Source organism: Protopterus annectens, chromosome 2.part2 (genome assembly GCF_019279795.1).
Source record: "Protopterus annectens isolate FY-2018-M chromosome 2.part2, PAN1.0, whole genome shotgun sequence".
NCBI lineage: Eukaryota > Metazoa > Chordata > Ceratodontiformes > Protopteridae > Protopterus > Protopterus annectens.
Window position 1 is genome coordinate 69,903,953 of NC_056730.1, and position 12,466 is coordinate 69,916,418.

At 47.2% G+C, this 12,466-nt stretch overlaps 1 protein-coding gene across 1 annotated transcript in view; it reads right to left on the reverse strand.

The window, feature by feature from the left end:
• Nucleotides 1–12,466, reverse strand: part of EIF2A (eukaryotic translation initiation factor 2A) — a 1,204,316-nt gene that overhangs the window by 925,647 nt on the left and 266,203 nt on the right. The window contains exon 5 of the mRNA XM_044063751.1: nt 6,423–6,522. Coding sequence (XP_043919686.1) covers nt 6,423–6,522 — 100 coding nt within the window. The remainder of the gene's footprint in view (nt 1–6,422; nt 6,523–12,466) is intronic.

Sequence of the window (12,466 nt, forward strand, 5' to 3'; positions counted from 1 at the left end):
AAAGAAAATACAGTTGTGTACCTACCATAAATGTAGATGTTTGAGTGTATTCACTGTTGCAGTCATTACTCTTGGGTTATCCTGCTGGCAGGCTACCCTCAGTCGGCCAGAATTCCAAAGTCTAGGTCCGGCGTCGGTTGCTGTCACCTCTTCCCTGACGTCAGTGTGCCAGGGGTATAAAAGATGCAGCAGACGCCATTTTCTTCAGTTTTTCTTGCCCCAGATGTCAGGTACCCCCAAATTGGTAGGCTGAAAAATATGCCAATAAAAATGCATGCACAGAAATAACATTTCCTTTATCTACAAGCAAATACACCATATAGGTTGTATAGGGTAGAGAAGTGCAGATAAATCCCAGCAAAGAAAAGGGGGATGGTGGGTGGGTAACCAGGACTGCAACAGTGAATACACTCGAACATCTACATTTATGGTAGGTACACAACTGTACTATGTTCATCGTGTTTCACTGTTGCAGTCATAACTCTTGGGTTGAATCCCAAAGCTGAGGATGGGTGGCTGGGCTAAATAGGATAAGGAGAGGCTATGAGGCCCTGCAGAACTGCAGTGGCAAAGCCTGCTCTGGAGTAAAGAGGTAAGTGGTAGTGCTTTGGGAAAGTGTGCACTGAACTCCAAGTTGCAGCCTCTAAGATATCTTTGGTTGGTACTCCTCTGAGGAAGGCTGCTGAAGTGGCTGCTGCTCTGGTGGAATGAGGCCTAATGCCCTTAGGCACAGATTTGCCATGTTGAAAATAGCAGAAACGGATGCAGTGGCCTATCCATTTTGAAATAGTCTGTTTTGAGATAGCCTTTCCTTGTGATCCTGCAGCATATGACATTAAAAGTTGCTCAGTCTTTCTGAAAGCTTTAGTTCTGTCCAAGTAGAAGCGTAACTGCTTGTGTATGTTCAAAGAATGCAGAATTTTCTCACCCTTGTTCTGTGGATTTGGATAAATGGTAGGCAAGTGAATGGTTTGGTTGAGAGCCACACTGGATACCACCTTAGGCATAAATGTAGGGTTTGTTCTCAGAGAAACCCTGCCAGGATGAAAAATTATAAAACGTTCCACAGCCATGAGTGCTTGTAACTCCGAGACTCGCCTTGCAGAGGTTATTGCTAGGAGTAGAGCTGTTTTCCAGGATAAGAATTTTATATCTGCTGTTGATGCTGGCTCGAAAGGAGGCAGTGTTAGTTTTCCAAAACATAACTGAGGTCCCAGACCGGAGTTGGTGCTCTCCTTGGAGGCCTAATGTTTTTGGCCCCTCTGAGGTACTGCCTAATTAAAGGATGAGAAAAGATAGGTGGCTCCTTATTGTAGTGGGCTGATATGGCAGAGGCATGAATCTTAATTGATGAGAAAGAAAGGCCTTTGTTCAGCATCTCAGTTAGGTAGTGTAAAATCTCAGGGGTATTTGGTACACACGTGTCAATGCCGTGTTCCTGGTTCCAAGCACAGGATCTCGTCCATTTTTCTGCATAAGATTTTCTGGTACCGGGCCTCCTGGCCTCCAAGATAACATCCATAACAGCTTTTGAAAGAGGGTTGTTTTGAATGGCTACATTATCCACCATGCAGCCAGATTTAAGGTCCTGAGTTGACTGTGCAGGATCTGATTGTTTTGTTGGGCCAGCAAGTGAGAAGTTTGAGGCAATATCCATGCTGGACCTTGAGACAAGCTCTTTAGGACTGGGTACCCAGTGCTGGCGTGGCCAGTCTGGTGCAATCAGTATCATTTTTGGCTTCTCTTGTCTGACCTTTAGGAGTACCCTGGGAAGGAGACAGTGGAGGAAAGGCATATACTGTTAGATTTTTCCAGCTGAAGGATAGGGCGTCCACTTTCCATGCTTGCTTGTGATAAATCCTTGTGCAAAATCTCTACAATTGGCAGTTGTGAGGGGAGGCAAATAGATCTATGTCTGGGCATCCCCATTTCCTTATTATCATGCTGAAGACTTGTGGATCCAGTTTCCATTCGTGGGGATCCATGAGGTTTCTGCTTAGTTTGTCTGCCAGAGGATTTGTTTTTCCTGGCAGGAATTGTGCTTGCATGTGAACTTGAAAAGCCAATGCTGTGTCCCATAAGGTCATTGCTTGTCTGCAGAATGGGTAGGAATGTGTACCTCCCTGCTTGTTTATGTACCACATGACCGTAGTATTGTCTGTCTATCAGTAGCTGCCCTGGATGAAGCAGGTCCTTAAAAGCTGTCAGGGCATTTTGAACAGCTAGCATCTCTTTTTGATTGATGTGAAGATGCATCTGGTTTGCAGGCCATGTGCCCTGAATACATTTTCCTGCCATATGGGCTCCCCAGGCATAATCTGATGCATCCGTTGTCAGTGTCTGTCTGGCTGTGGGCAAACTGAATGGCAGACCTTTGTTGTGGTGACAGGCTTCTGCCCACCATCGAAACTCCTGTTGCAGGCAGGGAATGAGTGCAATTACTGTCTCCAGGCTGTGGCAATGCTGAGTCCAAACACTTTTTAGATACCACTGTAGTTTCCTCATATGCAGTCTGGCATATGAAATTAGTAGAATGCAGGATGCCATGAAACCCAAGGCCTGCAGAATTTTCCTTGCAGATAGGTGTTTTTTTGTTGCCAATTTCTTGAAGTAAGAAGTCAGTTGCTTTTGTTTGTCTGGCGTGAGATAAGCCATCTGGGCAGTTGTATTTAAGCTTGCACCCAGGAATATTATCTCTTGAGAGGGCACTAGTTTTGATTTCTTTTCGTTTACTGTGTACCCTAAGCCAGTTAGTAATCTTTTTACAAACGCCAGATGCTTTAGAAGAATGTCTTTGTTCTCTGCTTGAATTAGGCAGTCGTCCAAGTAGGGATATATTTGAATTCCTCTTTGTCAGCAAAACGCAATCACTGGTGCCAGGCATTTTGTGAAGACCCTGGGCACAGTAGATAAGCCAAAAGGCAGTGCAGAGAATTGGTAATGCATTGAGCCAGCTATGAATCTGAGGTATCTTCTGCAAGACTGTCTGACTGGGACATGCAGGTATGCCTCTTTTAGGTCCAAAGTTACAAGCCAAGCCTTCTTGCCCAGCATGGGCAGTAGCTGCTGTAGAGTCAACATCTTGAATTTTGGAACTTCCAGAAACGTATTTAGTATAGACAGGTCCAGTACTGGTCTCCAGGTTCCGTCCTTTCTGGGTACTAGGAAAAGACTGGAGTAAAATCCTTGCCCCTGCTCTTGTTGTGGTACTTGCTGAATGGCCCTCATGTCCATGAGGGCTGTAATTTGTTCTTGTGCCTCTGCCCATTGATTGAGTGTCAGGTCTGGCATACCTTTTGACCTTGGTAGAGTGTGAAAATGGAACCTGTAGCCTTGGGACACTATGTTCAAGACCCATTTGTCTTGGGTAACCTTTTGCCAATTTGATGAGAAAAGTGCTAGTTTTCCCCCTAAGGGGGCTGCCAAAAGAAAAGTGATTGGATCTGGCAGAGGAAAGACATTGGGACTGTTTCCTGTAAGGTTGTGATTTGTCTTCTCGGCTTTTGGAGGTAGGAGCACCCCATTGTTTAGGCCTGTATGAGCCTTGGGGCTGAGATCTGCCTCTGTGGCGCCTATATATGCCTCTTTGTGGTCTGTCTGACACTGGAAAGGACCAATTTTTAGAAGGCCAGTTCCTGCTAAACCTGGGTGGCTGTACCGGTAAGAAATGCTTGACTGTCTGCATGGATTTTGCTTTATCCTCCATTTTTTTCAACACCTCTTCTGCTTTAGTACCAAACAAAGTATCATGCTGCAATGGTGCATCTAATAATTTTGCTTTAACATGATCAGGCAGATTCTGTTCCTTTAACCAAGCATGCCTTGTAATAACCGAACCTGTAACAGCGGGCCCTGCAAGAGGCCTCCAGTGAATTATAACCACATTGCAAAGTATGCTTTCCCACTTGTTCAGCTGCTTGCAATAAATCCTGAAATTCCTTGTTCTCTGAACATTCAGTATTTGTCAACAATTTCTGTTTAAGCAATGACATTAAATATTGCTGATATTTAAGCATATGAAACTGGAAACTGACAATTTAAAGCCCTTACAGCCAAGGTAGCAGAAGTGTAGACTTTTTTCCCCCCATCTGTCTAGAGCCCTACAGTCCCTATCAGAAGGGACAGGGTTTTTTGCAGTGGAAGCTTTAACCCCTTTGGGACCCTGAGATATAATTTCTGGGTCAGCAGCGGGATTTTTATATAGGAATTTATGAGAATCCAGAACCCTGTAGTATCTGTCTGGCTTAGCAGGTGCACGGGAAAAGAGTCAGGGGAAAGGCCGGACTCTAAAAATACATCATCTACAATGTCTAAAACAGGTGGAATAGCAAGGGGTCTGTGCTGAGGAAGAAGCAGAAAGTCTCTGCCTTTTCTTAGATTCAGAATAATCTTGGCTCTCCCAGTGGAAATGCTCCCTCATGGTATGCAGGGTTTCCCCAAAAGAATAACTCTCAGGAGGAGAGGCTGAAGGAATGGATTCTTCAGCATCAGAATCCTCATAGGGAAGCATGGAGTAATCCTGTTCAGAAGAGGAATCGGAGGAAATAGAAACCTGATCAAAAGAATCATACTCTGTCTCTTGCCTAGGCCTCTTATCAGGAGGGGGATGGGAGCCCCTGATCAAAGTAATTAGGTCTTCGGCCATTTTAAGCATCAGTTTTTTAGGCATGGAAGTTTGAGTAGGATAATGCTGTACTTGTTTCTTTGTCTTTAGAGCTGCTTTAGCCTTTGCTTTATATACAGTTGTGTTGGTCTGAAGACACCCTCAGAAACCGATGCCTGCTCAGCGGCTCCGGACCCATATGAGGGAATGATTTCCAAGTGTCCAATACTTTGAGTATCCAGAGGCCCAGTCGGCTCCACGTGGGAGTCGAAGCGGCCTGTGGCTCTGAGGTAGCGGGCGCCAGGGGCTGCGAAAGCGTCTCACTAAGAACCGGCGACTGGCCTAGCAGAGGCCTCGTCGTCGGTTTTGGACCTCGGGTGCCTATCCTTTTCCTTGTCCTTGCGTTTTTTGTAACCTCCAGTTGTCGGCGGTTCCGACGGCATTATATAATTAAATCTTCGCCCAAAGTAATGAAATGCAAAATCAAACAAACGCTTAATAATGCGTTGGTTAAATCTAGCACAAAACCGACAGCTAGCAAAGTTGTGATCAGGGCCTAGGCAAGGAATACAGTAAGAGTGAAAATCCTTATGAGGTATTTGCTTCCCACAAGAAATACAATTGTTAACTTTTTCTGACATCGGTCTGGAGCAAGAAAAAAAGTTTCCCCAACGGGGTACTTAACTTTAATGAAGACTTCGGTTCTGAAATTCGGATATGACAATCTCAGGAGTCGGCCGACCGGCACTTGCGAATTGCTTTTGCTTCGGGCACCGTGCGGCAAGAAAGACTGAAGAAAATGGCGTTGGCTGCATCTTTTATACCCCTGGCGCACTGACGTCAGGGAAGAGGCGACAGCAACCGACGCCGGACCTAGACATTGGAATTCTTGCCGACTGAGGGTAGCCTGCCAGCAGGATAACCCAAGGGTAATGACTGCAACAGTGAAACACGATGAACATCTAGAAGCAGTTTCACTGAGCAGACATGCTTGCAATTAAATAATTGGAGACAAGTACCATGGCACATGTCATCACCTAGCACATGTCCCAAGAATGAATGCTTTTGAAAACAAAATTCTAAACTGTGAATGGGGAGAGGAACCTAATCCAAAGACCACCTTAAGGATAGGTCTGAGGAAGCACTAATGGGTGAAAGCGCTTACCGTATTGTGAATTGTCTTTTAATAATCTACTAAATTTACTACAACTAGACATTTTTTTGAGTGGATATTTTGGCCTTAATGGATGACACAATTGAATTAGCCCATGGACAGTATTTGGTGTATGTGGACACAACTGAACAGCCCTGGTCTGCTCCTATGCTTTTTGACATTTAATACTTTTTACTGGTTTTGTGGTAGGAGCGTTTATTTCCTGGTCGCAATTGTTTTGTGTTTATTACTTATTTATTTATTTATTTAAGGCAAGAGCACGTCTCTTTTCATTTTATCAGAGGACATCCAGCACAGGCTCTTCCCTAAAGTCTTACCATTACCTATATTATCAAAAACAAGGTACCTAAAACTTTATGAAGTACTCAAAAGTAATACCTCAGCAATGATAAGAACTCCACCTCTGCCTGCACCTTATTTCTGCTTAAAATAGTTGTGCCAGGAATATGAGTGCAATACTACTCCACTCACATACTGTTGCTGCACAAGCGCCTAAACAGGTATTAATGAAGCAGATCGACAGCTGCAGCAACACTATTATAAAAGGCATTCAACAAAACTCAAAAAATGCAGCATTCTGAAAAACTACACATCATTAACACAATGTATTAAGCATATGGCACAAAATGACACTTAAAAATTTACCAGCACTGCATCTTTTTTTGGAACAAAGACTTGATGCACTCTCCACTTTTTATATCCCAAAGGCTCAGGTTGGGTTCTCCTTGGCCAGTGTCCTTTGATGCTATGGAAAAAAGAAAACGTTCACAACATTAAGGACTCCATCCTCCTCGAACTCCAGTAGCTTCACAAACAGTTCCACTAAAACTAAAACAGTTAGTTATGTACTCACCATAACGATTGATGTATGTGGTCCATCTCACCTACATTCATTACTGATGGACTCAGCCGACTATTTTCTAGCACGAAGTCTCTAATTGGCTGGGCTAACCGGTATCCCAGGATGCACCTCTCCCAAACCCCCAGATCTTGTTTGCATACATCCGAATCACTCCACGTACACCAACCTCAGTAAGAGGAGTATCATCCACCAGGAAAAGGGAATAAACCAATTCTGAAGGGTCTCAGAGCAATTATCCTCCAAATCCTTCAGGCAGGGGGCAGGTGGGAGGGTACGTAAGAATGTAGGCGAGATGGACCACATACATCGATCGTTATGGTGAGTACATAACTAACTGATGTTATGTGGTCCTATCTCGCCTACATTCATTACTGATGGAACAGCGTCCCTAGCACCTCTAACCCGGGAGGCTCATAGGAAAATACTCCTGAGAACCGTGGAACCAAAGGAAGCCCGGCCTCTAGATGCCACATCCAGCTTGTAATGAGAGATAAAGGTGTGATGAGCAGCCCAGGTAGCCGCTGCACAAATGTCATCCAAGGAAAGCCTGCATGATAAGCTATTGAAGTTGAGACCGCCCTAGTGGAATGAGTCTTGACTGGGAAGGGTAAGTTTCTGCCTGCTGATGAGTAAATAAAGGTAATGCAATCCTTAATCCACTTGGAAATTGTGCACGTGGAAACAGAACTACCCGTTCTATTCTCCGAAAAAAAGACAAACAATTGATCTGATTTTCTTACGTGTTTCGTCCTGTGTAAATAGAATCTTAGTTGTCTATGCACATCCAACTGATGAAATTTGAACTCCGCCTTGTTGGAGAAGTTGGGAAAAAACACAGGTAGCTCAATGGATTGGTGGAGGTTAAATGTAGACGACACCTTAGGTAGAAAGGAAGGATTAAGTCTCAAGGATACCCTGTCCTTATGGAATATCAAATTCGGGGGCCTAATGGACAATGCTTGAAGTTCTGATACTCTTCTAGCCGAAGTGATGGCCACTAAAGAAAGCAGTCTTCCAGGATAAGAATTTCAGTTCACAAGTGGCAGCCGGCTCAAAGGGCAGAGTAGTGATGGCTTGCAATACCAAATTTAAATCCCATGGCATGACGGGTTCTGACACAGGGGGACGCAGTAACCAGGCTCCTTTCAAAAAGGCCTTGCAAAGTTTATGGCCCATAAGAGCTGGCTCATAGGATACATGGAAGTTAGAAATGGCCGCTAGCTGCACTTTAATGGTAGAGGGAGCAGAGCCCTGTTGGAAGAGCATAGCTAAAAAGTCTAAGACCGCCGATATAGGGGCTGTGAAAGGGTCCAGCCCTTGAGCCTGAGCCCAGATGGAAAATCTCTTCCATTTGCTAGAGTAAATTCTTCTTGTGGAGGACTTGTGAGATGACGAAATAATATGCACCACTACAGGTAAAAGGGAATGTAGTCTAACTATCGATGGAAGTGGAGCAGCCAGGCTGTCAACCTGAGGGACTGTAGGGAGGGGTGGAGCTGTCCCGACATACGAGTCAAAAGGTCTGGTACTGGATCCAGAGTCCAAGGACCTTCCACCGTGAACAGCTGAAGGAAGGGGAACCAGACCTGGCGGGGCCAGTGTGGAGCAATTAGAATCATCTTGCTTCCCAAGTGAATGATTTTCTGAATCACTCTTGGTAACAGAGAAAACGGAGGAAAGGCATAGAGCAGACCGGGAGGCCAACCATGGACAAGAGAGTCCCTGGGTGACTCCCCCTGTGGGGGGATCAGAGTGAAGTAGTAGCTGCATTTGGCATTGAGGGGACTGGCAAAGAGATCGCAGCAAGGCTGACCCCACTTGCTGAAGATCCGAGTCGCAACTCGGTTGTTCAGGGACCACTCGTAAGGCATCAGAATAGCTCTGCTTAGCCTGTCTGCTATCACGTTGGATTTTCCCGGAATGTGCGTTGCCACTAGAAACCGTTGGGAAGACACTGCCCAATTCCACACTCTCATGGCTTCTCTGCAAAGGGGGTAAGACTTGGTTCCCCCTTGCTTGTTCAGGTACCAAACAACTGACATGCTGTCTGAGTGAATAGCAATTTTTCCCCGGGGAAGAGAGCTCTGAAGTGCTTGCAACGCTAACAGCACTGCTCTCATCTCCAGGACACTGATGTGTAAGTGTACCTCGTGATCCTGCCACGTGCCTTGGACCGTTCTGCCCTGATAATGCCCCCCCCACCCTATCTGGGAAGCGTCCATGGTCACTGTGGCAGCAGGAGAGAGGGGGACTAGATTCCTCCCCTTGTCCAGGTTGGAGGAACATAGCCACCAACAGAGATCCTGCCTGCAATGCTCTGTGAGGAGAATTTGGTGAGAGAGGGGTAATCTTTGATAGGACCACTGGACTGAAAGGAGCCACTGGAGGATCCGCATATGTAGCCTGGCTAAGGGTACTAACATGAAGGTCGCCGCCATGGATCCCAATAACTGAAGAACTAACCTGGCTTGGACCTTCTTCCGGGGCAATAGAGCCTGGACCTGAGATTGCAACACTGTCATCCTTTCTTGAGGTAGAAAGGCCCTCATTAGGACCAAGTTTAACTCTGCGCCTATAAATACAACATGCTATGAGGGCAGCAAGGCAGATTTTTCCCAGTTTAGTGTAATTCCTAACCTTTGACAAAGGTTTATGGTAGCCTCTCTGGCTTGGATGAGGAGATGCATGGTGGGGGTGGTAATGAGCCAATCGTCCAGGTAAGGGAACACCTGGAATCCTAGACATCTCAGGTGAGCTGTCACCACTGCCAAGCACTTGGTAAACACCCTGGGGGCTGTGGTGAGACCAAAGGGCAGGGCTCGAAACTGGAAATGACTGGCTCCCAGCTGGAAGCGTAAATAATTCCTGGACGCCTTGTTTATCCTGATGTGATAATAGGCATCCTTGAGGTCGATGGAGCACATCCATACTCCCCTCTCCCAACAATGGGAAGATGGATTGAAGAGTGACCATTCGGAACTTGGACTTCAGGACGTAGTGATTCAATTGACTGAGATCCAGGATGGGTCTCAGGTCCCCTGTTTTTTTCGGCACCAAAAAGAGTCTTGGGTAAGTTCCTGATCCAATCTGGTCTGAGGGGACCGGTTGGATGACTCCTTTTCTTAGCAGCTTTGATATTTCTAGCGCTACTTGATACCTTTGACTGGGTGGAACGTCCGGGGTTTTTTTGATTAGGGGAGGGGGGAAACAAAGAGAATGGCGTAACCTCCGGTGATTACTCAAAGCACCCATCGATCCTGAGTGATGCTCTCCCAGGCTTGAGGATGCCTCGAAAAACGACCCCCGACTGGCTCCAGAGCCGCACAGTCGGGCAATCCCTCAGGGATGCTGATAGGAGGATCCGCAAAAGGAGTCACGGTCTCCCAGATTGCGGGGGCCTCCTCTGCCCGTAGGACGGCATCTTCCAGAATAATTCCCCCCACCTCTGCCTCTGGAGGGGGACTCACCATGCATGGCTGGGAAAGACTTTTGTGATTTTTTGAACCACATCTTCCCTCCTCTCTGAGCCTTGGGATAAGGCCTAGAGGGAAGAGAAAAATGGGCCCCTACGGCAGATAAAGTCTTACCCTCCTGTTCACATCTGGTGAGAGTCTCTTTCACTTTGGGTCCAAAAATAAAGGACCCATCAAAGGGGGTGTCCGTAAAGGAAGACTTGAAGGCCTCCGCGAAGTGACATAGGTGCATCCAGGCTTGCCCCCTAAGAGCCAAGCCTGAGCTAGCTGCCCTACTCGCCCCTTCGGCTGCATAGGATATGAGCCTCATGGACGAGTTTGCAATGGAACCAAGGGTAGACAACTGGGCGTTAACAGTCTGCGCTACCGCCTCAGGCACGTTACCCGTCAAGGTATCTCCCAACTCTTTGAGGAGATCTCTCTGGAGCCGAGTAAAGTGACAAAGGTAATTCAGAGACCGCAGTGTAAAGGTCGCTGAAGACAGGGTATGCTTCCCATATCGATCCATACTCCTGGACTCCTTGTTAGGAGGATGGACAGAGGAAGAAGCCTCTGCAACTCCTTGCTGAGTAGCGGACGCCACCACCATGGCATCTACAGGGACCCCTTTTGTGGAAAACTCTTTTCCCGGGGGAGCAGACAGGAACTTATTAGGACGACTGAGCACTGGTTCCACGGAATCAGGGTGCTCCCACACCCTTCGACAAATCAGGTCTAAGAGTTCATCGAAGGGTGGAGACACCCAGGAGGCGGAAGGTTGAGCTCCGAAGGCCTTGAGGAATACCGACTCCTCCTCAGAGGGGGGCTTGGAAGGCCAGTCGCCTCTCTGCCTCAAAATCTGCAGGATGTCGGAGAAGGAGACGTCATCAGAGGACGACCTGGGGGACTCCTCTGCATCATCGAGGTCAGTATCCGAGGTGATGGACTAGTTTTGGGAGTCTATGTGCTTCCTCTTGCACAGCTTCTTCCTGGGAGGCTCCTCAGGCACAGACTCTGAGGGACCCTCAGAAAGCTGGGGACCACTCATGGGGGTGTCCCTCAGGCCTTCGAGCTCCACTGTCCACTGATAGGGGGACGTCAGAGGCTCTAGTCGGGGTGTATGGAGACGGAGTGGCCGATCCAAGTGATGTCACTGATGACCTGGCCAGTGCGCTCCTCATGGCTTCGAAGGCGGGTGCCCCCAAATCCGAGGACTGACCCGTCTCCGAGACCACAACCAGAGTCAGGATCCCCCTAGCCGAAGCGCCAAGAGGAAGACTCAGGGCCGACAGAAGTCCCGATGCATCCCCCTCGGGCCCGACGGAGGAAACCAGAGTGCCGAAACCAGATGACGGAACCGAAATGGTTGGAGCCGACGACGGCTCTGATAAACCGGCCAGGGGTACTGGAGCCGGCATAAGGACATCACTCGGCGCCGAACACTCCGGCTCCGATGACACAATGCTCGGAGGAGGAATCATTGGTACTGAAAAAGGAATAGGCTCTGGAGCCGAAAACAATTTGGCTAACTCCGGCGACTGAAGGAGCCTCTGAACCACCCTATCCACGTCCAAATCAGATAACCTAGCGGATTTGGAGGCAACTGAGGGAGATGAGGATCTCCTACCTATTGATTCCTGTGTAACACTGGGTGATAGGCTCCGAATCGGCTCCAATATGATCGGAGCCGAGGTCGACTCCAGTACCACCGATACCCTCCTGCGGCCCCGAAGACAATGGAGCCGAGGAAGCAGCATCCAAACCGGAGCTCCTGTCCTGCGGCTCCAAAGCCAACGGAGCCCTGGACGTTGTAACTATTTTCAAAATCTTCTCCGGGGGCTCCAAGGAACTAGATGGAGCCGGAGATTGTTTCTTAGTTCTGGTGGATTTGGATTTTCCAGTAGAAGAAGCAGATTCTATATCCTCTTCAAAGGAGGGCTTGACCAGGCCCTTCAAAATCAGTTTATTTTTTCTTTCCTGCAGCACCCTAGAGCTGAAGGAATGGCAGACACTGCAGGATTCTTGTAAGTGAATCGCACCAAGGCAATAAACACAGATGGCATGCCCATCTGTGATCGACATTTTATAGGCACACTTTGAGCATTTTTTAAACCCGGAGGGTTTATGCTCCTTTTACTCTTTAGACACGACCAAAAAATTCCAAACACTCAACAACAAAATAGGAAGGTGGGATACACTACAGGAACTCTAATTTAAATGCTCCTTAGGAATCAACGAGAAAAAACAAGACGAAGGAGAGGACTAGGTCCCTCTAAATTAAACAGGCCTAGCCCGCCAAACACAAGGAAACCACACACACGCTCCACAAACTGTAACAAGCTCAAAACACACACAAAACCAAATATAGCTATGAA